We start from the raw sequence: 26,895 nt of genomic DNA, 5'->3' as shown, positions 1-26,895 counted from the left end.
TATTCTGTATCTGTCTCTGTCTCTGTCTTCGTCTCCCTCTCCCTCCGGTGTCATGGCCGCCATAGGCTCCTGCTCTGTGCTGTGGTGAGATCTTAGTGATTTTTTTTCCTCCCCCCTTCTATCTCCCTCTTTCCTCTTTTTCTCCCCAATGTGATTTTGGAGGTTGTCTGTGTCTTCTCTATCCCTTGTATCCTAGAGAGAGAGAGAGAGAGAGAGAGAGAGAGAGAGAGAGAGAGAGAGAGAGAGAGAGAGAGAGAGAGAGAGAGAGAGAGAGAGAGAGAGAGAGAGAGAGAGAGAGAGAGAGAAAGAGCGAGAGGCGGCCTATTTGGGTGTGGCCTACCTGCTTTGATGAGGCCTTGTAAACTTGGTCTTTCTTTTCTTTTTTCTTTGCTTATAATGCACTTTCCTTAGTTTTTAGTGATTGTTTTTTGTGCTTTTTAGTTTGAACCCCCCCCCCCCGTTTTGCTTTGTAAGGCTCGAGCAAAAGGGGGAGATAAAACCACTGATATGGTGGATACACACACTCGGTTTGAGGCATTTGATTAATAATTTAACAAGGAAGCATGCATTGGTGTGCGTTCCACCTGAAGGATTTGCCATTGAAGACATTGTTTTATCAGTAGGGAAAATATTAGGGAATCAAAATGTAAGAGCAGCATCGAAAATGAATAAGAAAATTGTTGTCTTTGTGTCTGATGAAAAATTTGTTCACGATGTTATAAGTTCAGGATTAACTACAGAGACTGGTCTCTTTATATTGGCTTTGCCAATGGATACCCCATCAATGAGAATTGTTATATCAAATGTACCCCCCGTTTATAACCAATGACAAATTGATGTGTATTCTGTCACGATACGGAACAGTTGTGTCGAAAATCTCGATTCCTTTAAGAGCTCGAGATGAACGGATTAAACATGTTATGAGTTTCCGACGCCAGGTTTATATGGTTCTTCCCGATCGAGGTGATGACAACCAGTCTAAACATTTCGTTTCAGGTTACTTTGAACAAGTATGAGTACCAAATGTATGCGACTTCAGCCTCGTTAACATGTTTTAACTGTGGAGTATTTGGACATGTGAAAAGGTTTTGTCCAAAAGTATCTTGTGTAAAGTGTGGTGAAGCAGGTCATAATGACACTGACTGTGAAAAAGATATTACCCCGGTTTCAGGAGTAGAGAATAGAGTAACTCCTAATACCCAGACGCTTCCTGTTGTTTCTTCGCACAAGAAGACTCAGGGTTTTACTCCATTTCCTAATCCTAAAGAAGTCAACATCTCAGCTTTAGGAGATATTGAAATCCCCGCTGACAACCCAAATGGTTTGGCTGTTGCTGCATGTAGTGTGGAGATGGAGGAGGATCCCGTTGCTGTGACAAAGAAACAAAGAGCATCCGATATCAGTAGTTCCAACACTTCCGTAAAAAAGGTAGTTTTGGACGAAGAATGTGAAGTTGAGGATGCACCTCAATGTGTTACTCAGGGTTCTCCAAGCTGCATTGATACTCAGGAGAATGTTTTTGGATTGATTAATGAAGAAAATTATTTTCAAGGATTACTGTGCAACACTGGGAATTTGACGAGTAAAGCAGCTGGCGAGGCTGATGTTGATGAAAAGCTCATTAGCAAGTCGTCACCAGCACTTCCTGCTGAGAACGAGCAGAATGGAGATGTTTCAGTCCTTACTTCCCCTTCATTGATACAAAATCCCATTCATTATCCTGGTTATTCAACTGAGCCAGTGAATATCAGCCCTCAAGAGCAAGAAACCGAGGTTACTGCTCCGGTTGAACGTACTGAGTACCAGAGTAAAGTTGAGGAACATTCTGGCAAATCTTCAGAGTTGCCAGGACCTCAAATAGTGACAGCTCAGACTGATTTATATGACCCAGGTGGGGCCGGGTCTGATTTTTCAGAATCAAATGATGAAGCTGAGGTGACTGAGTTGTCTCATCTTCATCGTATCAGTCATACATGGCCCCACAACTTATTCTTGCCTTTCTGAATGAAACGTGTCGACCTCGAAATGTGATCATTAAAGATCACTTTCCTGATTTATTTTCATTTGTTCAAGCTGAAAAAGACATCATTAGGAAGCCTGCTGAATTCAAGTTAACAAAATCACAGTTTCATCATCTTTGAAAGGTTGTTACAAAAGCGGGGACTGAAATTTCTCAGCAACCGCTCAATCCTCTGGATAAACCATGAAAATGATCATTTTTGGAACCTTAAATATGAACGGCGGAGGTGCAAGTCACAACCGCCAGGTTCAAGTGAAAAGTTTGTTTGATCGTAAACATATAGATGTACTTTTACTCCAGGAAACGCACATAAATGAAGATGTGGAGTATGATTGGTGTCGTCTCTTTAAGGGACAGTGCTTCTTTAGTAATTTGTCTTCTTCTTCTGCTGGTGTGGCCTTTTCATTCAGACCTGGACTTACTTCCTGAATCATGCCACTTCCAAGAGGTTATCAAAGGCCGATTCATCGCTCCAGAACTGGTCATTAATAATTTCCATTTTACACTATTCACTATGTATGCGCCCAGTGAGAGTGTAGAACGAAGAGCCTTCTTTATTTTGCCAAAACGAAGTTTTTGCAAGATATGTTAGTCAGCTTGTATGTTTTATTTATTAATTTATTTATTTTTTGTTACTTATGAAATCTAAAGATTTCGTAAGTATATTGATCACTTCCGCACTCTGTGTGTTTGTGTATTTGTAGGCACGATAACTCGAGAACGGAAGAAGCTACCAATATCAAATTACACCACGTGATTCAGGAGGGTGATGGCGAGCGCTGATTAGATTTTGGTCAAAATCGGTCAAAGGTCAAGGTCACAGTGAGGTTACATATTCGATTTTTGATGGTTTGGTACAGATAACTCGAGAATGGAAGAAGCTACCAATGTCAAATTACACCACATGATTCAGGAGGGTGATGGCTAGCGCTGATTAGATTTTGGTTAAAATCAGTCAAAGGTCAAGGTCACAGTGAGGTCAAACATTCGATTTTTGATGGTTTGGTACAGAATCATCGTAGAAACCTCTGGTTTGCGTTGCTACCTTCTCCAGAGACAGCTTTATTAGACAAGGTCAGAGGTCAAGTTGACGATTTTGTAAGTACCAGTCTATGACTGCTTGTTACTTACAAAATCTAAAGATTTCGTAAGTATATTGATCACTTCCGTTTCTGTTTGTTTGTTTGTGTGTTTGTTTGTTTGTGTGTTTGTTTGTGTGTTTGTTTGTTTGTTTGTTTGTTTGTAGGCACGATAACTCAAGAAACGAAGAAGCTACCAATGTCAAATTACACTACATGATTCAGGAGGGTGATGGCTAGCGCTGATTAGATTTTGGTCAAAATCGGATAAAGGGCAAGGTCACAGTGAGGTCAAACATAATTCCGTAAATTCATGTGGAGAAATGGAGTATTTTTGCTTTGCTCGATGTTACGAGTTCGTTTTAACTTCGATTTTAATTTTGTCTTCGGTTTTTGCGAACGCTTAGGACGCTTAAAACTCGGTTGTCGAAATTCTGGTAAAAATCGGATGTTTTGGAGACGTTTTAAGATTGTGTAAAAAATATTTCACTCGACGCGTCACGGGTCGTCACATGATGCAGTGCGCTTGAGCAGACGCATCGTTGAGTCACGTACAAGTTTTCCGTGTGCGCGCTGACGGTGTTTTCGATAAAGATGGTGTTTAAAAGTCATTTTTTATCCCAATAAAGGTTATCGTCGCATGGCTGACTCGCTAAGCCGTCAGATTATGTAAAGATTGTTGGTGGATGGCCGAATATTACGGTTTTGTAACTTTGATAAAATAATACAAAATAATTGCGTGGAGAAATGGAGATTTTTGCTTCGCTTGACGTTACGAGTTCGTTTTAACTTCGATTTTAATTTTGTCTTCGGTTTTTGCGATCGCTTAGGACGCTTAAAACTGGGTTGTCGAAATTCTGGTAAAAATCGGATGTTTTGAAGACGTTTTAAGATTGTATAAAAATATTGCACTCGCCGCGTCACGGGTCGTCACGTGGTGCAGTGCACTTGAGCAGAGGCGGCGTTGATCATGTAAAGGTTTTGCGTGTGCGCGCTGACGGTGTTTTCGATAAAGATGGTGTTTCAAAGTAATTTTTTATCCCAATAAAGGTTATCGTCGCATGCCTGACTCGCTAAGCCGTCGGATTATGCAAAGATTGTTGGTGGATGGCCGAATATTACGGTTTTGTGACTTTGATAAAATAATATAAAATAATTATGTGGAGAAATGGAGATTTTTGCTTTGGTCGACGATACGATTTTTGATGGTTTGGTACAGAATCATCGTAGAAATTTCTGGTTTGCGTCGCTACCTTCTCGAGAGACAACTTTTATTAGACAAGGTCAGAGGTCAAATTGACGATTTCATAAGTACCAGTCTATGACTGCTTGTTTGTTTCTTTGTCTGTAATCACGTATAAAAAATTCTGCAGAGCACAGTTATCATTGGAAATTTTTGTAACTTCGCATATCAGAGGCCTATAGAGGTCCCTTTCAGCGCACAAAATTTTGAAGGTCAAGGTCAAAGGTCAAGGTCACTTTGTCGCAAATCAGGGGAGTCGACGAAACCCTTATTTTTTGAGTAATTTTGATCGGATCGTCTTCAAACTTCATGGAAATATAGTTCATGGTGTGGCGCTCAGCTGATTAATTTTTGGTGGCGATTGGCCTTGACCTTCATGGTTAGCGCCTGAGGTCAAACATATTTGACCCCAAGGTAAAATTTTCAAGTTTTATGAACCATATCGTGTAGTACCTCAAATTGAACACCTCGATGAGTGCTTTCTAGATATGTCAAGCTTGAAACATTATGACATCATTTGGTGATGTTACGAGGCAAAAGCATATTTTTTATGGTTACTCTGTAGAACGATTCTCATCGGAATCTCTCATAGGCAGATATTCCTCAAGGAGTCGCTCCTGGTGGATAGCAGCTCTGTTCACCTCAGTGTGACCTTAAAGAAGTCACACGTGGTCACCTTTTGGCAAGATACGGGTCACCCTGCGGGTGACATTGGTTTGTTTTATTTTGTCTTTAATTAGACACTTTTTCTGAATTGATCTCAATGATTGTATTTGCATGGGGGGTGATTTTAATTGTATCTTAGAACCTCTTTTAGACAGAAATACAGCAGAACCTCACCCTGAATCCTATGCCGGTTTGTCAAATTTTTTTTCAGCAATAGGTTTGTTAGATGCATGGAGGCTATGTCATCCCAACAAATCTCAATACACGTGGGGACGTTGGGCTAACGGGAGAGCATCCTTTGCTAGACTTGACCGGTGGTACATAAACTCGTATTTCAGGACTGCTGTTTTCTCTCCATTTCACTTTCCATCCTTATTTTCCGATCATCATTTAGTTATCATGGGCCTCTTTTTCCCTCAACCCTCACATAAAAGTACGTACTGGAAATTCAACACCAATCTTCTTGAAGATACTTCGTTTAAAAAAGGCTTCTATACCTTTTGGGCGATCCAACTCTCAAAAAAAAGCCTCTTTTTCTTCATTAGAGTTATGGTGGGACAACACAAAAGCACAGATTAGAGTGTTTTGTCAGCAGTTTGCTTCAAATATTACCAATGTTAAAAATACAACAATGGCTCTGTTATAAGCTGATATCATACAGTTAGAGAGTAAAGTGGCCAGATATGGAAACAGGAGCGACCAAAGGATATCAGTTGAAAAGAGGACCCAATTGAGAGAACTGACGCAAGAAAAAGCAGCAGGGATGTTAAGGCGTTGTCACACCTTGACGATTTAGCCAGCGTATGCCGACTTATGAATTTTTTTTCTAAAACGCTGGCACACGTCGAATACGTTTTGGGTAAGTTTTGTATTCGTTAAGAGCATGCTGAAAAACACTGCCATACGTCGTAGTACGCTAGCTTTAATCGTTGTACTTTGTGGTTGTCCTCAAATTTTTGCATGCTTGAAATTTTACGACTTATGCTGGCGTATGACTCACACGTTCCGCATAACACTGGCCATAAGTTGTAGGCGCGTTACGCGATCGTTGACACGTTAATTGTAAGTTACTCGTAAGTCGAAACACATCGATGTAATGTTTAGCGTCAGTGTTCCAGACTCCCTGTTTTTTTTTTTTTTCTTCTTCAGTATGACGGTGATGTTGACACTTCGATTTCTAGTGCGGTTATAATATAATATAATTAAAAGGCTGCCGCTCAACGATTTAAATCATAACCGCACTAGAAATCGAAGTGTCAACATGACCGTCATACCAAAGAAAAAAGAAAAAGAAAAAAAAAACAGGGAGTCTGGAACACTGACGCTAACCATTACCTCGACGTGTCTCGACTTATGAGTAACTTACAAGTAACGTGTGTCGACGTGACAGTCATACCGAAGGAAAAAAAAACAAAAAAAAAAAACAGGGAGTCTGGAATACTGACGCTAACCATGACTTTGACGTGTTTCGACTTATGAGTACTTTACAAGTAACGTGTGTCGACGTGTGTCAACGATCGTGTAACGTGCCTACAACTTATGGCCAGCGTATGCGGAACGTGTGTCATACGCAGAGTACGTCGAAAAATTTTCAACATGCTGACAATTTCTCGACGTACTCTGCGTATGACGATGTATGCCAGCGTACTACAACGTATGCCAGCGTGCTCTTAACGTATACAAAGCTTACCCATAACATATTCGACGTGTGCCAGTTTGGTTTGGCAAATTTTTCATACGTCGGCATACGCTGGCTAAAACGTCAAGGTGTGACGGCAGCTTGACACTTCTATGTCTCGTGCAGTTATGATTTGAATCGTCAAGCCGCAGCCTATGAATAGCCTACGCCACGTGATCGTCGGCGATACGTGCAGCGCGCTATGCATAAGTTAGACTATCATTGGGCATAGGTTGTGAACGCCGACAACACGCTCAGCGTTCGTTGGTATAAGTTATCGATATGTGATTGAAACGTTCTGTGTACGTTACTAATACATTATGCATACGTCCAACATGTTATGAATACGACCAAAAATTAAAAAAAAACATCAATAGTTCAGCGTACGCCAGCGTTTTACATACATTTTGATACTTGCCATACGCTGGCTAAAACGTCAAGGTGTGACAGCCCCTTTACCGCACAAAGGTAGGCAGGAGTCAAGTTCTCCCTCCCTTTTCACATTTACGGCCCAACGGCGACGTCTTTCCGGGTCCCTGGGGGAAGCGGTGCATTTTCACGCCTTGCCCGGGACGCACAGAACACCCCACTGCCACACAGCACACCATTGTGTCATCAAAAAAGTTAAAAATCTGACGAGAAAACGTGAAAACAATTCTAATTTCACTCCATAATCCATGAGTTGGGCTGTTCCATAATCCAGGGCGCAGCATGATCGAAGCAATAGTTGGCCAGACTCTATATACGGCACTGGGTTTGGTTAATTCAATAATTTATTGGTATAGTGTCCACGATTGATTTTTTAGTGATTTTTAGCAGCGTCTCGCGTAGTGAAGGTGAGCGTCGTCGTCGTCGTCGTCGTCGTCGTCGTCGTCGTCGTCGTCGTCGTCGTCGTCGTCGTCGTCGTCGTCGTCGTCGTCGTCGTCGTCGTCGTCGTCAACTTTATATTGGGACTTGACTCTTTTATATACACCATCTGGATCTCCTTAAATACTAAGCACTTGTACACATCCTCGCATTAAGGGTGCCTTTTGAGAGCGTCTATCATGAACTTTTAAATATATTGGGACATTTGCTTTAAAGTTTCGAAAAGTTCACATTACTATTTCAAGATTATTCCATTTAATAAATTGTAATTTCCTAAATACATTATTTATTTCGTAAATACACGATATATCGTAAATACGTACATTCACTGTGACGGGTCTCGCTATTGGCTTAATCAAGGCACGTGACGAAATTTCGGCAGTTGTTGTTGTTGTTTTTGTTTTTGTTTTTGTTTTTGTTTGTTTTTGTTTTTTTTGTAGCCGACAAAACCTTTAGGACGCTGCTATTGGACACATTTGTCCTTGTTATTGTCATAGTGTGCACGATACTTTGATCGTCTGATTTGCAGAAGCCAATTTGAGGCTGAGGAAGAAAAACTTTCATCGAAGGGAACCTTGAATGACTCATTATTCATTCGCTCCTGAAGGAGCCAATGGAGGCAGTTGGAGGCGTGCTCGCGCCAATCGCCAATCGCCAACTGTTGTTCCATCGTGCACTGTCCGGAGGAATCTCTCTCCACACGTTGTGTGTCCTTTCTGCGTTGTAATCCCATATAAGCCTTTTTCCACAAGCAGAGGATTTAATTGAGAAATGATTTCGTCTTTGGTGAGTTTACAGTCATTTGGTTCAATTTTTTATTAGGGTATCCTATTGTCTTTCTTCTGTTTATTATTATTCCGCCGGCATTTCGTGGCCTTTTTCGCTTTAAAAATAATTTTCTCTGGAACGCTAAGTCCGATCGATACAAAATTTTCACCATAGGATGTATCTTTTTTTGATAGCACACTCACGTTATAATTATGACGTCATTGGTCACGTGGTGCGGGCGCCATCTTGAAAAAAACGATAAACTTTGGACCTAACAGCTTGGCAGGCGAATCGCCCGTGACAGGATGAATCGCGTTCCTGTAATGGAGCAAAAAGACATCGACCACCGTCTGCACAGGTGCAACACCCCCCCTGCGCAAAGCCCGTTTCAACATCTTAACAAACGACTCAGCCTGCCCATTCGTCTCAGGATGATACGGTGCGGACCTTAGATGTCGAATACCATTTTGACGCATTAACTCATCAAATACACCTGCGATGAACTGCGGACCGTTATCAGAGACCAGGATCTCCGGTAATCCTTTATTAGCAAAGATCGTCCGCAGTTTCTCTCCTGTAATGTTTGCTGATGTATGCTGCATTACAACAACCTCTGGCCATTTAGAGAATGCATCGATCACAATCAAAAACATTTTGCCATTAACCGGCCCCGCAAAATCCACATGGACCCTCTGCCAGGCTCTGGCTGGGGCCGGCCATGGCCCCGAGGCTCGACGCGGGTTATCAGCATCTGTTTGACACGTGGCGCAACGCTCAACCAACTGCTCAATGTCTTTGTCCAACCCCGGCCACCACAACAGGCTACGAGCAAGACTCTTGGTCTTCACGACGCCAAGGTGACTGACACGCAGTTCTTCCAAACACCGCTGCCTGAACTTCGGTGGAATCACCGTCCTCATTCCCCACATAACGCACCGTTGGACCAACGACAGTTCCGATGCGCGCGACGTGAAAGGTTGAAATGCCGGTGTCGAAGGTAGATCGCTCCAATTCCCCGTAGAAATCGCCTGGACGACACGGGCGAGCACCGGATCACGAGCCGATTCCACCGCGACCTGTCTGGCCGTGATCGGCCCGCTTTGGACCTGGCCCAGCGCGAACACATCGACTCGGTCGGCCGACTCAGATGCAGCTGGACCCTCCGCACACGGCAAGCGTGAGAGCCCGTCGCAGTTAGCATGCTTCTCGGTGCTTCAGAACTGAATATCATAATCGTAAGCAGCAAGAAACAGACACCACCGCTGTATTCGCGCAGCCGCTACCACCGGTACCCCGCGTCGGGTCTCAGGATGAATTGAAGCGGTTTGTGATCCGTCTGCAAAGTGAAATGCCACCCCAGCAGGTATTGATGAAACCTCCACACACCCCAGATGAGGCTGGGAGCCTCGCGCTCGATCTGGGCATATTCCCGCTCTGCTGCGGACAGGGTCCGGGATGCAAAACAAACAGGCCGCTCGGAACCATCGTCCATCCTGTGGGAGAGCACTGCCCCGATGCCATATGCAGAGCTGTCGCATGCCAATAAGAGCAGACGCGCAGGCTCGTAGTGCACGAGGACCGTATCCTCTGTGAGCAGCTGCTTGACGCGGTCGAACGACGCCTGGTGTGCAGGCCCCCAAGCCCAGCACTTGTCCTTCCTGAGCAACCGTGTTAACGGCGCAAGTTGTGAGCTGAGCCCGCGCACGAACCTTTGGTAATACTGGGCCATACCAATGAACGAGCGCAGCTGCATCTTGTCGCGAGGCGGTGGCATGTGTTTAATCGCCTCCACCTTCCGAGGAGCTTTCAACAGCCCTCCGGCGTGATGATGTGCCCGAGGTATTCCAAGCGCTGCTTGAAGAACGCGCACTTGTCCCTGTTGAAGCGCAGGCCGCACGCTTCTAGCTTTGTCAGCACTTGGGCAATGTTCGCAAGGTGCTCGTCCGCCGTTTTCCCCGCAATGAGCACATCGTCCAGGTAGGTCTGAGCGGGCAGGCCAATGAAAACCTGATCCATGGCTTTCTGCCACAAGGCTGGGGCCGAAGCAATCCCAAAACATGGTCGGGTATATCGATTGAGCCCTTGACACGTGTTGATTGTCAAAAGCTCGCTACTCCCGGGATCCATCGCCAGGTGAAAATATGCATCACGCAGGTCCTGTTTCGTGAAGTATTGACTCCCCGCCAATTGCGCATATATTTCATTGATTGACGGCAGTGGATATTGCTCCACGCTGAGCCCCGGGTTAACCGTGGATTTGAAGTCCCCGCACAATCGGACGTCTCCATTCCGTTTCAGCACCGTGACAACCGGGGTGGCCCAATCTGAGTACGACACACGTTCCATCACTCCACAGGCCTCCAGCCTATCCAGTTCACCCTTGACCTTGTCCCGCAGGACATATGGCACCGGTCGTGGTTTACAAAAACGAGGAACCACCCCCTCCTTCAGGAAGAGTTTTGCCTCCACACCCTTGAGTTTCCCAAGGTCGTCGCAAAACAAACCTTGATGTCTTTGAAGAATCTTCTCCAACTTATCCTCCCACCGGCTCGGCACGGGTTGCACAAGGTGAACCGCGGCCCAGTCTAGCCTGATGCGGGTCATCCAATCTCGGCCGAGGAGAGACGGCCCCCTCCCCCGCACGACGTACAACGGAAGCGTGGCGACCTGGCCTTGGTACCGCACAGACACGTCTGCCATCCCGACTGGCGTTATCTTCTCGCGGGTGTATGTAAACAGCGTGAGGTTTGACCTGATAAGCTTCAGGCCGTTGAGTCTACGCGCGGTCTGTTCGCCTATGATCGACACAGCCGCTCCCGTATCGACTTGAAACGTGATCGGCGTTTTGTTCACTTCGATTTCCACCGTCATCGGGCGCGCCGCCGCCGGGCCAATTGAAAACAGGCCCATCAACGGCCGCCGGTTCCGCCCCGGGTCGCCTCGCACGTCGCCGTCCATGACCTTAACGGTGGCCGTCGCCCCATGGCACACACACTTCAGATGACCCACCTTGTGACAATTTAAACACACGGTGCCTTTATACGGGCACGCACGGCGCAGGTGTCGACCTCCGCATCCCAAACACGTCCGCGGGGTCACCTCGCCGCACATGCGGCCGCGCGGCGACGTCCGACCCGCACCGAAGGTCGTGCGCGCGTCCCGGGGTGCTCGCGACCCCGCGTGGCCGGTAATGGCCCGAACATCTCCGCGAGTCTGCTCGACCGCTGTAGCCGTGCCTTCACCCAAGGTGAAGGAGGTTATGTTTTCACCGTCTGTCTATTGGGTAGTCGATCTAGTCGAAAACAAGGACAAATGTGCCCAAGAGCAGCGTCCTAAAGGTTTTGTCGGCTAAAAACAAACAAACAAACAAAAAAAAACAACAACTTCCGATATTTCGTTACATGCCTTGATTAAGCCAATAGCGAAACCCGTCATTATATATTTACGTATTTACGATATATCGTGTATTTACGAAATAAATATTGTATTTAGGAAATTACAATACGATAAATGGAATAATCTTTAAATAGTAACGTGAACTTTTCGAAACTTTAAAGCAAATGTCCCAATATATTTAAAAGTTCATGATAGACGCTCTCAAAAGGCACCGTCAATGCGAGGATGTGTACATGTGCTTAGTATTTAAGGAGATCCGGATCTTGTATGTACAAGAGCTGAGTCCTCGAGGTTAAGGTTTTGTCTTCACAAGAAGAAGAAGAAGAACAACAACAACAACAACAACAACAACAACAACAACAACAACAACAACAACAACAACAACAACAACAACAACAACAACAACAACGCCGAGCTCTCTATGAGCAGCATTCGCTACGCAGACGCTGCTAAAAAAAAATTGAGATTTTTCTACCCTTATTCTCAGTATTTCCGTCTATTATTACAGCTGTTAAAATTCACAGAGCACCATCTCGGTCCCTAGATCAGTTATGTCAATAAGTCTGTGTTCAGACAGATTTCCCCACCGATGTTTAACGGGAAATTATTCGTGTAACAGGGCTGTGATCTTTGAGGTAGTGTTTTTCTGTTGCTATCGTTCATGGTTCGTACGGGTCCTTAAAGCCCATAAAAGTCCAACATTTCTGAGTTGTACAATTTAAGTACTTAAATGTCCTTAAATTTCAGGAAAATGTTCAAAAGTCAATAAAAATCAGATTTTCCTGTTATTTGGTGAAGGGTGTTTCATTTTCCTCACACTAGTATTCTAAACAAGGACAAATGTGTCCAAGAGCCGCATCCTAAAGGTTTTGTCTTCACCAGAAGAAGAAGAAGAAGAAGAAGAAGAAGAAGAAGAATAAAAAAAACAACAACAACTTGCGATATTTCGTCACGTGCCTTGACGGAGCCAATAGCGAGAGCCGTCATGGACGATCGTCGTTCATGGACGTCATGGACGATCGTAAAGATACCTCTGCCAGGCGCGATGATTTTACTGATGTAACTGGGTGTAAAGACTTCCCATTGAAATTTTGTAAGCACAGGTGGGTTGAGAATGGTCCTGTCTGCAGCAGAGTTATTCTATTGTGGCCTCACCTGAAGTTATTTGTTGAGGCATGTGAAAGCAAGAAGAAGCCAAAACCAACCAGCACCTCTTACAAAACTCTGCATGGTGCAATGAATGATAAGCTATCTGTTGCAAAACTGTCTTTTTTCAGGTCAGTAGCCAGTGCAGTTGAACGATTTTTAGCCTTCTACCAAACAGACAAGCCAATGGGTCCCTTTCTTGTTCATGATATTGAGAGACTTGTCAGAAATTTGTTAGAGAGGTGTGTTAAGCCAGTTGCATTACAAAATCCTTCTACTGCATATGACTTGTTAAAGCTGGATCTTGAAAAGGAAAGGGTAGAAAACAAAAAGATTGAAGTTGGTTTCAAGGCTGAAAGTGAACACCAGGTGTTTCAGTTCAAAGAAGAATGTAGGCTATTTGTGGTGAAATGTGTCAACAAAATCTTTGAAAGGTCTCCTCTTAAGTATAGTTTAGCCAGAAATATTATATGGCTTCTCTGGATCTCAGGTTGATGGTGACCGATCAAGAACACTCAAAGTCCAAATTCAAATGCCTGTTGGAAAATTTGGTGACTCTGAACACAGTTGATGGTGATAATGTAGATATGTTGGTTGCGAGTTACAAAGAATTACTGCAGGATATAGTAGGGTGTGACCTGAAGTCTAGGTTAAAGGACTTCAAGGTTGAAGACGACAGGGTAGATGTGTTACTCTATGAATGTGTGGGTAAAAACAAGAAGTTTGAGAAGTTGTGGGGGGTAGTTCATAAAGTGTTGCTAGTTTCCCATGGTCAGGCATCTGTTGAGAGGGGTTTTTCCCTCAACAGACAGATAGAGAAGGATAACCTGGGTGAAGGCATGCTTATGGCACTGAGGCAGATTATTGATTATTTTGTACTGGTAGGTGGAATGCTCAAAGTTGAAATCACAAAGGAACTGCTATCCTCAGCCTCCAGTTCTCGACATAAATACCATCAATATCTTGAAGAAGAGAAAAGAAAGAAAGGGCAAGAAGCCATCCAAAGAAAACGAAAAATGGTTGAAGATGAAGTGGATTGTTTGAAAAAGAGAAAGGTGTTAGAAAGTGACATTGAAGGTCTGACCACATTGTCAGAAAAATATGCAGACGAGGCTGAGGCAAAAGGTGGAAAAACTAGCCACAGTCTTCTGGTAAAATCAAATGCTCTCAGGCATTCTGCCAAGCAAAAACAGGGGGAACTCAAAGTTCTAGAAAGAGAAATTGAGGAGAAGGCTAAATCCTTGCCTGCTATGTCCTAATTGGATATTACAATGACATGTAGCTAACAAAATGTACTGTTCTGTAGTGTAGAAGCAGTCAGGAGCTGCTGCAACTTTGCAGGTGGCAGCACCTACAATAACATTTTAACATAACAACACATTTAAGGCCCAGTCACACCTTGACGTTTTAACCAGCTTGTGCCGATTTTGGAAAAAGTTTCTAAAACGCTGGCACACGTCGAATACGTTATGGGTAAGTTTTGGAAACATTGAGAGCATGCTGAAAAACACTGCCATACGTCGTAGTACGCTGGCTTTCATCGTTGTACTTTGTGGTTTTCCTCAAATTTTACCATGCTTGAAATTTTACGACTTATGCCAGCGTATGACTCACAAGTTCCGCTACGCTGGCCATAAGTTGTCGGCACGTTATGCGATCGTTGACACATGTTACTTGTAAGTTAATCATAAGTCGAAACATGTCGAGGTAATGTTTAGCGTACCCAAAACGTATTTCTAACCTATGAGTAATGTGTTGTAGGCACGTTACACGATCGTTGACACACATCCACACACGTTACTTGAAAGTTACTCATTATTCGAAACGCGTCAAGGTAATGGTTCGCGTCAGTGTTCCCTGGTTTTTTTTTTGTTTGTTTTTTTTCTTCGGTATGACGGTGATGTTGACACTTCGATTTCTAGTGCGGTTATGATTTAAATCGTTGATCGGCAGCCTATTAATTATATTATATTATAACCGCACTAGAAATCGAAGTGTCAACATCACCGTCATACCGAAGAAAAAAAAAAAACCAGGGAGTCTGGAACACTGACGCTAAACATTACCTCGACGTGTTTCGACTTATGAGTAACTTACAAGTAACTTTTGTCGACGTGTACCAACGATCGCATATCGTGCGTACAACTTATTCCCATCGCATGCGGAACGTGTGAGGCATACGGCAAGTACGTCGTAAAATTTTTAACACGTTTAAAATTTCAAGACGTACTCCACTTACTACGACGTATGATAGCATACTTTAGCGTTCTATTCACGTATACCAAACTTACCCATACCGTATTCGATGTGCGCCAGCGTTTTAGACGCATTTTTCAGACGTCGGCATACGCTGGCAAGATCGCCAAGGTGTGACTGTGATGTTAACACTTCCATTTCTCCGGCAGTTATGATTTCAATCATTGTGTGGCAGCCTTTTAATAGGCTATGCCACGTGATCGTCGGCGATACGTGCAGCGCGCTATGCATAAGTTAGACTATCGTTGGGCATAGGTTGTGAACGCCGACAACAGGCAAAGCATTCGTTGGTATAAGTTATCTATAAGACAACGAAACGTTCTGTGTCCGTTTATAATATGTTATGCATACGACTAACTCGTTATGAATACGTCCGAATCTTTAAAAAAAAAACATCAAAAGTTCAGCGTAAGCCAGCGTTTTACATACATTTTGATACGTTGCCATTGCTGGCTAAAACGTCAAGGTGTGACTGGGCCTTAACATTGAGAGTGCTGCCATCTGGAAACTTGTGACTGCTCCTGGCTGATTCTACAGTAACTGTGAAGTGAATTTGCCAATTGGCTGTGTGGCGCGTTGTGCCTTGTCGACTGAATAATCTGCTGCTGTGTTCTGTATGTTCATTATTAAAATCGATTTTTTGTAAACTTACTATCTTTGTTAATTTCTAGTTGACTCACCTCAATTTACCCCTGGAATTTCTAGGATGTGGTCCTTAAAAAGGGGTTATTTTAGCCCTTAAAATCCTTAAAAAGTCGTTAAATAAGACATCTCAAAATAAGTGGGAACCCTGTCATTATTTTGGACCAACCACCAACCACCTTCTCCACAACCGCCTTCACAACCATCACCCTAACCACAACTGCCCAACCACACCACCCTCATGACCACCACAAAGCGCCAGCCACGCCACCATTACAACAACCACCTTCTCCATAACCGCCAGCATCCCCACAGACAATGAACAGCCACCTTCTCCACAACCGCCTTCACAACCACCACCCTAACCACAACCGCCCAACCACACCACCCTCACGACCACCACAAAACGCCAGCCATGCCACCCCACAACCACCGCCGCATTTCCATCTCGGCACACGGTTGCGAGAGGCCTGGCATTCATCGGAGGAGAGCGGACGACGGCCCCACCCCCCCAAAAAAAACGACGGACCCTGCAAAAGGATTGAAAAACGACGCCAGCTGTGAAAAAGGGTCAAGAAGCAACGATCGCCTAATGAAGTAGGTAAACGAAAAACCCCGACACAGGAGGAAAAACGCCCCTTTTCTGGAAGTTTCCCACGCGTTCTGGAAGAAGGGAGGGGCGAGGCGCCAGGGGGGATAAAAGCGGGCGCTGAACACAAAAGAGGGTTGTCTCTTGGGGTTGTTGAGTGGTGGAGGTGAGAAAAGAGAGTTGTGTGGAGCCGCGCAGTGAGCTGGAGCCTAGAGACTGGAGTCTCTGCAGTCGGGAAGGAGCTGGAAAGATTGGGGCGCCGCGGAGGCAAGGCGCGCGGCCTGTCGGACCGTGCCTAGCCGTGGGTCGCTGGAGAGGGGATGTCGAGGGTCACCCTAGCAAGTCACCACGAGGGTGCAGGTAGCCTGCACAGTCTCGTGGAGCTCCTTCGGTCCGCAAAGCTCCACGTTATAAAGACCCCAAGAGGTCCAGTTTACCCCTTATCTGTCTTGGATGGGATCTTTCCTTGCTTTTCTTTGTATGAAAGATGTGGCGCCGTGTCCTTAAGTAAAACTGTTAAGTGTGTACATAAAAGGTAGATGGTTGTAGCTCCTTTTGCTTTGCTTTTGTTTGGTTGCATAAATTGCAAGCATGCTTTTTCATACCTGCATGACTGTATACGTGCATGTTTGTGTACAAATGAATGTGCTTGTTTAAATGTGAACCTGTTAGTTGCGTCCTTTCCCTGATTGAACTGCCATATTGCACTCGGAATATAGTTGGTTGTGAAATAACCGATAATAGAATCGGGTCCAACGAGGCCTGCCGATAATACCCCGCTCGGTTATTCCAACACGGAGCGAGCTGCTTCGGCGGCTCGTGTCCAAGCAGGCCTTTGTTGAGGTACAATCTCTCGGTAATCTATCCGCGCGAGTAATTAGGTAAATCGATTATTCGGTGATCGGACCCTGTGGCGCGCAGGTAAAATACGGACAAGGTTGTGGTGTGGCTTAAAACACACCCGTGACTGGTTTCCGGCGTTGGTCCGGAAAGTCGTGACTGAATTGCACGTTCGGTGGGCGAAGCGGCCGCTATTGGTGAAACGCGGTCGCTCGCACGCCGGGGGGCGGAGATTCGCAACAATATGTTTGTTGGGTAGTCAATGTCGTGGAAAAAAAAATTTGAGTTTTTTTTTGTCCCCCGCCGCGTGGCGGAAGGGGGATATTGTCACCCGGGTCGTCCGGCTGGCTGGGCGTCAACATTTATAGCTGCGAGTGCGATAACTCATAAACTGTTTGCCATATCGATTTGAAATTTGGGTCACACATGTACCACCTGAAAAGGAAGAATCCGATTGATTTTGGGCGTGGACGGATCCAAGATGGCCGACTGGGGCGGCCATCTTGAAAAAAATGTTTTTTGTAATAAATGGAAAACCGCTTATCTGATTTCATTTATTTTTGGTTAGGCCCACTCGGACATCCAATATGGCCGCCAGGCAGCCATGTTGAAAAAAAACCACGTTATCGCGATATAGGCTCTAATTTTTTTCTTTTCTGATGAAACTTGCTGGAAATGTAGGTAACGGGACGAAGTAGGTTGCTATTGAATTTTGACCATGTCGAACATCAAATATGGCCGCCAGGCAGCCATCTTGAAAAATGACATTATCGTGAAATAGGCCCCAAATTTTTTTAACTTGATGTAATAATATTTAAACTCGAGTGAGCTACCTTCGTTGTGGCGGGGGATTCCCCATCTCTGATGGTATATATTATTTTTCTACCCTTATTATCAGTATTTCCGTCTATGTTGGGTAGTCGATCTAGTCAAAAAAAAAAAATCTCTTTTTTTTTTGAGATTTCTTTTTCTACCCTTATTATCAGTATTTCCGTCGATATCTTTGTCTGTCTGTCTGTCTGTCTGTCTGTCCCTCTGTCTGTCTGTCCCTCTGTTCGGTCCAGTGCTCCGTTAATACAATGGCGATTTCGATGAAACTTGGTTGGTAGGTTCATACCATGACCTAGTTGTGTGCAAATGAGAACCGTTGCTATGGACACCACCGTTGCCTAGCAACGGGACTTTGAAATTTTTGAAAAATCATAAAAAATTGATTTCTTCGAAAATCAAAAATCGGGCCACGAGCGACTGTGGGCAGTATATTCAGCCATATTATCAAAAATTTCCGGCCGGATCCTATGAAAACTGTCGGAGAACATATACTTTGAATGAACCCTGGTCGAAAACAATAAAAAAATGAAGTTCGTTATTTCTCAGAGACTATGAGTCAGATATACATGAAACTGGTATGGTAGGTTCATGGTATGTCTGAGTTATGTGTGAGAAAGAACCGTTGCTATGGACCCCTCCGTTGCCGAGCAACGGCCGAAAAACCTCAATGTGGGGGTATTTTAGCGAAAAAACAATCTGCAGCATCAACCCTTGAAGCTGGAATCATGAATTTTCTTGTGATTAATCCTCAGGTTATTCCCCATCGAACGGGCCCATCGCGTCAGGTTCTATTGGGTAGTCGACTACTCATGTCTGCCTACCGGCTTGTTTATCTGTTGGGTAGTCGATCTAGTCGGAAAAAAAAATCGAAAAAAAGAATTTTTGAGATTTTTTTTTTCTCCCTTATCAGTATTTCCGTCGATATGTTTGTCTGTCTGTCTGTCTGTCCCTCTGTCTGTCTATCCCTCTGTTCGGTCCAGTGCTCCGTTAATACAATGGCGATTTCGATGAAACTTGGTTGGTAGGTTCATACCATGACCGAGTTGTGTGCAAATGAGAACCGTTGCTATTGACACCACCGTTGCCGAGCAACGGGACTTTGAAATTTTTGAAAAATCATTAAAAATATATTTTTTTAAAAAATCGGGCCACGGGCGACTGTGGGCAGTACATTCAGCCATATTGTCAAAAATTTCCCGCCAGATCCTATGAAAACTGTCAGAGAAGATAGACTTTGAATGAACCCTGGTCGAAAACAATAAAAAAACGAAGTTCGTTATATCTCAGAGACTGTGAGTCAGATATACATGAAACTGGTATGGTAGGTTCATGGTATGTCCTAGTTATGTGTGAGAAAGAACCATTGCTATGGACCCCTCCATTGCCGAGCAACGGCCGAAAAACCTCAATGTGGGGGTATTTTAATGAAAAAACAATCTGCTGCATTAACCCTTGAAGCTATAATCATGAATTTTCTTGTGCTTAATCCTCAGGTCATTCCCCATCGAACGGGCCCATCGCGTAAGGTTCTATTGGGTAGTCGACTACCCATGTCCGCCTACCGGCTTGTATATATATGTATATATGTATATATATGTATATATATATATGTATATATATATATATGTATATATATATATATATATGTATATATGTATATATGTATATATATATATATATATATATATATATATATGTATATATGTATATATATATATATATATATATATATATATATATATATATGTAAATATATGTATATATGTATATATATATATATATATATATATATATATATATATATATGGATATATATATATATGTATATATATATATATATATATATATATGTATATATGTATATATGTATATATGTATATATATGTATATACATATATGTATATTTATGTATATATATATATGTATATATACATGTATATATATATATATATATATGTATATATATATATATATATGTATATATATATATATATATATATATATATATATTGTTGCGGATTTCGCGCCCGCCGGCGTGCGACGGCCACGTAAGTCGAATCGCGGCACGTCGCCCACCGGACGGACAATCCAGTCGTGACCCTCTCGGACTAACGCCGGGAACCAGTCACGGGTGGACCTTTCGGTCTCACCGCGATCGAGCCAATCAGCCCCCGCGTGGGATAGGGTTGCTCGCCAAATTCGACCTACCTAAGTACCCACGCGGAGGGTAGACCGGGCGATCGCACCTCGCCGCAGGTCGACTTCGGACACGGGCCACTTAAGCGACCCGTTCCGTACTATCAGAATAACCGAGCGGTGTTATCGTCGACCTCGCCGGTTCGATTAATTATCGGGCGTACTCAGCCCACTACCAACCCTTTACGTGAAGCAAGATGAGGGTTCAATGGGAGAAATGACGAAGCGAAGCGGGAAACAGTTCAACACAAAGCACATTTATTCGCGACGAACGGAAAGCACACATATTCAATTCCACCAAAAGCACACAAAAAAGACACAATGCAATTTACACAAAAAGCAAATATAAAAGCGAAACACAATGCAGAGCTAATACCGACTACCGAGCACACGGCAACACTTATACAATTCTACTTCACAGACGGCGCCGACAACACATACCCAAAACCAAGGAAAGAATACCCCAAGAATGAGGCGGGCCTGAGGCCGAGACCGGGTCGCGCCTACCCGTCTGGTGATGAGACGCGGAGCGGCGATGGCGCCCCAACCCCGCGGGCCTCGCGGGCAGTGTCTGGTAGGGGGTGGGAAAGGGGCCCCCTTGGTCGCACTATCTCAGCGCGGGGGGAAACAGGAGGGGGTTGCTGATGCTCGGGGTATAGAGGATCTTTATTATCCCTGGTGTGCGTCTCCACCTCGGCCAGGTCGCGCTGTCGGCCTCCCTCGGGTGCAGCTCCCTGCACGACGCGAGCACCCCCTCGTCTGGTGTCGCCGCCTTTCCACAGCTCGTCCCCTCCGTTCCGACTCCAACGCACACGACGAGCAGCTCCACCGCCCGCGAAGTCTTGACCCTCTGCTTCCGACTCTCCTACTCTCCGCCTCTGGACTCTCCGACTCTCCACTCTCCCACTCTCCACTCTCCACTCTCCCACTCTCCACCTCTGGACTCTCCGACTCTCCGCCTCTGGACTCTCCGACTCTTCACTCGACTCTCCTACTCTCCGCCTCTGGACTCTCCGACTCTCGACCTCTCCGCCTCTGGACTCTCCGACTCTCCACTCTCCACTCTCCACCCTCCGACTCTGGACTCTCTGGACTGACGAACACGGTCCTTTTATCCGCCCCGTAACTTCGCCCTCTCATCTTTGACTCCCTCCCTTCGACCTTTCACCTCGCTCCCCATTGGCCCGAGAAAAAGTGGGCGTGAAGGCTTTTTGATCCACAAATTTGCATATATCGATCGCCCTGGAGGCGGGGCCAAATCGTCCCTCGCTCACCGATTGGACGGCAAAAAGTGGGCGTGTGTCGTTTTTGATCCGTTTTTGAAGCACAAAATCCGTGATTTTGTACACGCTGTTCGACGCGCGCCCTGCACGAGTCCAACACCGGTACCCACAGCGGGGCAAGAACGGTGGCGATGCTACGGTTGCGAGGTGTGACGGGAAGGTCGTGGCGGTTGTGGTGAAGCGGCGTTGTGGTTGGTGGTTGATGTTGTGGTTGTGGTGGTAATCATGGCGGTTGGTCCAAATTAAAGATAGTAAAAGAAAAACGGCTATCCTGAAGAGTCGCAGCACGCATAAATGACATGTATTCCCACTAGACAACGGGTTTGGGCCTAACTACACATGCACTTACCGAGATACCTCACCTAAGGGACCTGAATGGTGGTTTGCGAATTTGGTAACCACAACACTACCCCCTCCCCTTTTTACAGACTCGTCCCGAGTCGTCAAATTTTCGTGTGCCATCATGTGTAGTTTTCCCCTAGTACATTTTACCTACGGATCCCTGAGTGCGACATTCATGGTATTCGTGTCCCCAAAATAAATAACCTGAGGGCTGCGTAACTACCTAAACAAACTCACTCACACGGACGACTTAAATAAAATTGCCGGCGCTAGACAGACATGCTGGGGGCGCACTCATATTTACAGTACATCTTACCTTAACTTACAAATTTTACACTAAACCATGGCCCAGGATCACTGAACTCTGCAAAGAAAAGCAGTTAGCAGGGAGCCAGGCTGCCCGCATGCAGTCTCTGGCTCAAAACAATGCAGGTGACAGGGAACGTGGCTGGCTGCTCACACGCAGTCCAAGGCCTTCCCTTTTTGAACTGAACGCAGTGAACCACAACGGTGCATGGGCTGCACAAACGTAGTCTCCGTGCCAGCTCAAGTGGCACACGCAATGAGCACAACGAATGGATGGATGAACACAAACACGGTGCACGGGCCGCCACTGCAGGCCCGTGTTGTAGCTGCCAACGGGGCAGTTCTTGCAGCTTGCAAACTGTTGCCTTGATCCTGGCGCACATGGAAATGAACAGGGGGGGGCAAAGCAAAAATTGAACGGGGCTGGTGAACCTGGGCAGTGGGCATGGCATGGCAAAGGTGAGCAGGCAAACACAGCCCGCAGAAGAAGGCCGCTGCAGGCAAACATAGCGGGCAGATGAACTGGCCGGCACAGGCCTTGAAGTACCACAGCTGCAGATGATCCGGCCGGCACAGGCCTTGCAGCACACAGCAGCCAGCAGATGAAGTGGCCGGCACAGGCCTTGAAGCAAAACACGGCCAGCCGATGGCACAGGCCTTGCAGCAAAACAACAGCTGCCGATGAAGTTGGCCGGCCTCCGCCTTGAAGCAAAACACGGCCAGCCGATGAAGTTGGCCAGCCTTTTCTGTTCAGTGGAGGTTGGTGGAGGGAGTGCGGTGGTGCTGGCCACTTGGAAGGCGGGCTCGGACCTACCTACCTGTCTCCCTCCCAACCTATCGCCTTTGCCTGTCACTGTACATACCCACTCCCTTAATTTGTCAAACCCCAATTTAGCCCCAACTTATTTTTTTGTTGTTTTTATTTTTACTCCCCCACTATAAATCGTCCCCTAACCCCCTTTATCGTCTTTGTTCGGCTAACCTATCCTGTCACCTAGCCTACTCCCAACCCCTACGTTCCCTTCCCGGAGGGGAACAAGGGAGAGCTAGCGTCCTGTGTCGAGGCCCAACGAAGCCTCAGAATGGCCTCCCCAGAGTTCGGCGATCTATAACCAAAGTGGGTCCAGCGGCCCACAACGACAGCGAGGGGATGGATGGTGCGGAGGGGTACATCTCCTAATCTACCCTAACCATTTAACTGTTAAACTACCCCGGGGCTTTCAACAAGCGCCTCTCGCTTAAACTATTGGTTCTAACAACCCAGATTCCCGTCGCCTGTGTTGGTGTCCTCACAATTTCGGGCCTCGCCCCCAATTTTCTCTCCGTGCCCTCACACGGTCTCCTGGCTGGGACACGTGGCTCCCTTTGGCAGGCACGACCCTCTGCCGAATCTCCCGCTATGGCACCCCCGGGCACTACACTGCCTCCGAGCCTACCAGCTCCCTAACACCGGGGAGTGCCCCCCATGGCACCTCCCCTGAAACGCACACGTGGCAGGCCGGCCTCCCGGGCCCCTTTCCGATGGTCACCCGTGCCCACAACACTGCCCACGCGGCTAATGGCGCCCCGGGCCCCCGCACCAAGCAGGCGCACCCGTGCCCACTACTCTATCCCGGCCCCCCATGGGCCCTTGGCCTACCACGGCCGACTAGCCTGGTGCCCGGGGTACCCACTCAGCGATACTCACCTTTCGCAGCCACGCTCCCAAGCCCGTCAACAGGGCTCCTGCACCCCTCCAAATGGGTCTCGAGCCTACTTTCCCACCAACAACAAAACGACCTCCATTTTTCAATTTGACTAGCCCAGCTAACTCACTCTACACTGACCCCGGGGTCCCTTGGGTGGGAGTCACTCCTCCCCCCAATCACTCATCGCACCATGCATTCCCCATTCACTCCATACACACAGACCCGCTGGCCTCACTCACTCACCATGTACTCACCTCACAACTCTCCTACTCTTCAACACACTCACCGCTGAACTCTGCCATCCTTCTAACTACCTCCCCTAACTAACTCGTGCTCCCACGTCGTCCCTTAAACTAGTAGCACGTTCCTTTTAACACTACGTAGCTAAGCTACGTCCCCTCTACACATCTACAAATCTGTCCATGTCCTCAAATCAATCATTTTATTTCCCAACCTAAATCTGGCTACAATCCCTCTACCTAATCCATTCCACGGACTCCATGAGGACTTACCCCTGCCCCATGGAGTCGGTCTAGCTATGCTAACCCTTCCCCCTAACTAGTTTTCATCCTGTGCCCAGGTAAAGGGGGTCTTCCACCCTTTGCCCAGGAATCCTGTGCACCCGAAAGTGAGGCTTGTTTTTTTTTCTTTTCATGCGCAGCACCTGCGCGGCAACTCAGAGCTCGCGCACTTTACACCTGCCCGTGACGTCATGCAGCTGCACGTGTACCTCGTCCCTCCTTGGACGGTACCATCCGGCCGGGATACCCCTCCTGCCGGATTCCAACCACACGTGCAGCCATGACGTCACCATGCGCATAAAAAAAAAACACAAGCCCCACGTCTCGAGGGGTTCCCCACGCGAACACATGTGCTTTGCCCGTTGGAGCTCAACACACACGATCGCGTGGAGAACCCGTCCGGTCCAAATCCATTTACCTGCCTAAACTTTGTCCGTCCGCGGGATCGGCAAATCCACCGCTGGCGTTTCCGGACCGGGACTTCACTCTCGCAAGCGAGCACGTGGTGGTCTCGTGCGTTGCACAGCACGAACCGCGTGCTCACTGCTGGGCGAACCCGGCACGGTCCCCGAAATAGCTACAGCCGCTACTCGGCTTTCTTTCCTCTGTCGCCGTCTCCGTCTCCATTCCACACACGCATACCTGCGTGTTACGACGCACACAGTCCACTCCATCACATTCACACCGGGAGACGCGGCTGCGTGCTCCCGCATGCCAACCGACATCTCCCTCACATACCGCTCTCTCACACACACGGTCTCCCTTGCACACAGCGACCTTGCACACGGCCGTTCACTCACGCGTGCGGGGGCACTCACCCGCGGTGCCTCACTCGCACTCCGTGCCTCATCCACACACGCGGGGGCACTCACCCACGGTTCCTCATCCACACACCGTGCCTCACTCATACACGCGGGGGCACTCAACCGCTGTGCCTCATCCACACACCGTGCCTCACTCACACACGCGGGGGCACACACCCGCAGTGCCTCACTCACACACACGGCGACACTCATACACGGTGCCTCATCCACACACGCGGGGGCACTCAACCACGGTGTCTCATCCATACTCCGTGCCTCACTCACACATACGGGGGCACTCACACACGGTGCCTCATCCACACATGGCGTGCTGGGAAGCACGTACTCCGGCACCATCGCCACCACACCACTCACACACGGGGTCGCTTCCACACACGGTGCCGCACTCACACCTTGCACCACACACACAGGGACAACCACACTGGGGATTCGTGTCCCCACAAGGGTCTCCGGGGCCTCTATACCCCCCAAGCTCTCCGTGCACCCGTCCACAGCACTCCTCCCCTCGACCTCGCAAAGCACGACCGAACTCACCTGGTCGTGACTCACCTCAAGGGGGCATACTCCCTCCCCTCGTTCCTGGAGGAGGCCATCCAGGTGCTCGCACTGGGTCTCTACCCAGTCCGCCAGCTCACCCCCATTATCCTCCACTACCTCCGTGTGTGTGTGTGCGTCACTTACCCCGTCTTCATCGTGCAGTCTCTCCTCTATTTTTCTGTCTCCCGTGTCTGCCAACTCTTCACCCTTTACCTCCCTTGTCTCAACTATTATTATTTCCTTTGTCACGGCCTTCATGCCCGCCTGCAGGCATCGGCCCATGTTCTGCGTCTCACCCCGTAGCTTTTTCATTTCTTCCTTCATGTTTGTTTCCATTCCGTTCATTTGTTGTGTATTCGCATCCAATTTTTGTGTATTCGCATCCATCGTCGTTTTCACTTCATTTGTATTTGTATCCATCTTTTCATCCATTTTTTGTGTATTCGCATCCATCTTTTCGTTCATTCCTTTCATTTCGTTTGTCATTGCCGCCAGCATGGCGCATAGCTGGGCCATGTCGGGTGCGCTTGAGTGAGCCGTTTCGGCAGGGGTTGGGGAAGGGTTTTGGTGGAGAGGGGGGGGGAGATGTCATACACCGCGGCCGCTGCCGCACCCATTTCGGGCTCTGGGTTCAGTTGGGCGAGTCCGTGTTCCTGCACAATCAACATTTCCTGCACGGGGATTTCATCCTGAGCCATGGATTCTACACTACTACACATATACATTTCTAATACCCCCGGCTCCCGCTGGCCTTGAGACGCCATCTTGCTTCTCGTGAAGGGTTAATTTAACTCGCTCGTAATTTGGAGGGAATCGGGGGTCGCTTCTCTCACCCCTGGACCGATTCCCGTGAATTTAGCCGGAGACAGGAGAGCCCGTTTTCCTGTTCTCCGATACCAGTGCCGCGAGGAGGGCGATGAATTTGTATCGCACGACCTGACACCAGTGTTGCGGATTTCGCGCCCGCCGGCGTGCGACGGCCACGTAACTCGAATCGCGGCACGTCGCCCACCGGACGGACAATCCAGTCGTGACCCTCTCGGACTAACGCCGGGAACCAGTCACGGGTGGACCTTTCGGTCTCACCGCGATCGAGCCAATCAGCCCCCGCGTGGGATAGGGTTGCTCGCCAAATTCGACCTACCTAAGTACCCACGCGGAGGGTAGACCGGGCGAT

The 26,895-nt window shown here is 46.9% G+C and overlaps 1 protein-coding gene across 5 annotated transcripts in view; it reads left to right on the top strand.

Annotated features, from left to right (window-relative positions):
* The first annotated feature begins 4,052 nt into the window (after positions 1–4,052).
* LOC147019842 (uncharacterized) overlaps positions 4,053–26,895 on the top strand; it is a 65,505-nt gene continuing 42,662 nt past the window's right edge. Inside the window, exon 1 of one of the 5 annotated variants that reach the window (XM_085894607.1) lies at positions 4,053–4,071. Coding sequence is in view for 3 of the 5 variants with exons in the window: in XM_085894610.1 (XP_085750736.1) it covers positions 8,325–8,339 (15 nt within the window). In the remaining 2 variants the exon portion in view is untranslated. Of the gene's footprint in view, positions 4,072–8,116; positions 8,340–26,895 lie in introns of those variants that run through there. The other 4 variants (XM_085894610.1, XM_085894608.1, XM_085894609.1 and 1 more) reach the window with 4 other exon arrangements.

Source organism: Eptatretus burgeri, chromosome 9, assembly GCF_056783735.1.
Source record: "Eptatretus burgeri isolate ZD-2024b chromosome 9, Ebu_testis_v1, whole genome shotgun sequence".
Taxonomy (NCBI): domain Eukaryota; kingdom Metazoa; phylum Chordata; class Myxini; order Myxiniformes; family Myxinidae; genus Eptatretus; species Eptatretus burgeri.
The sequence above is the reverse complement of the archived record's forward strand: the minus strand, read 5'-3'. Positions and strand labels throughout refer to the sequence as shown.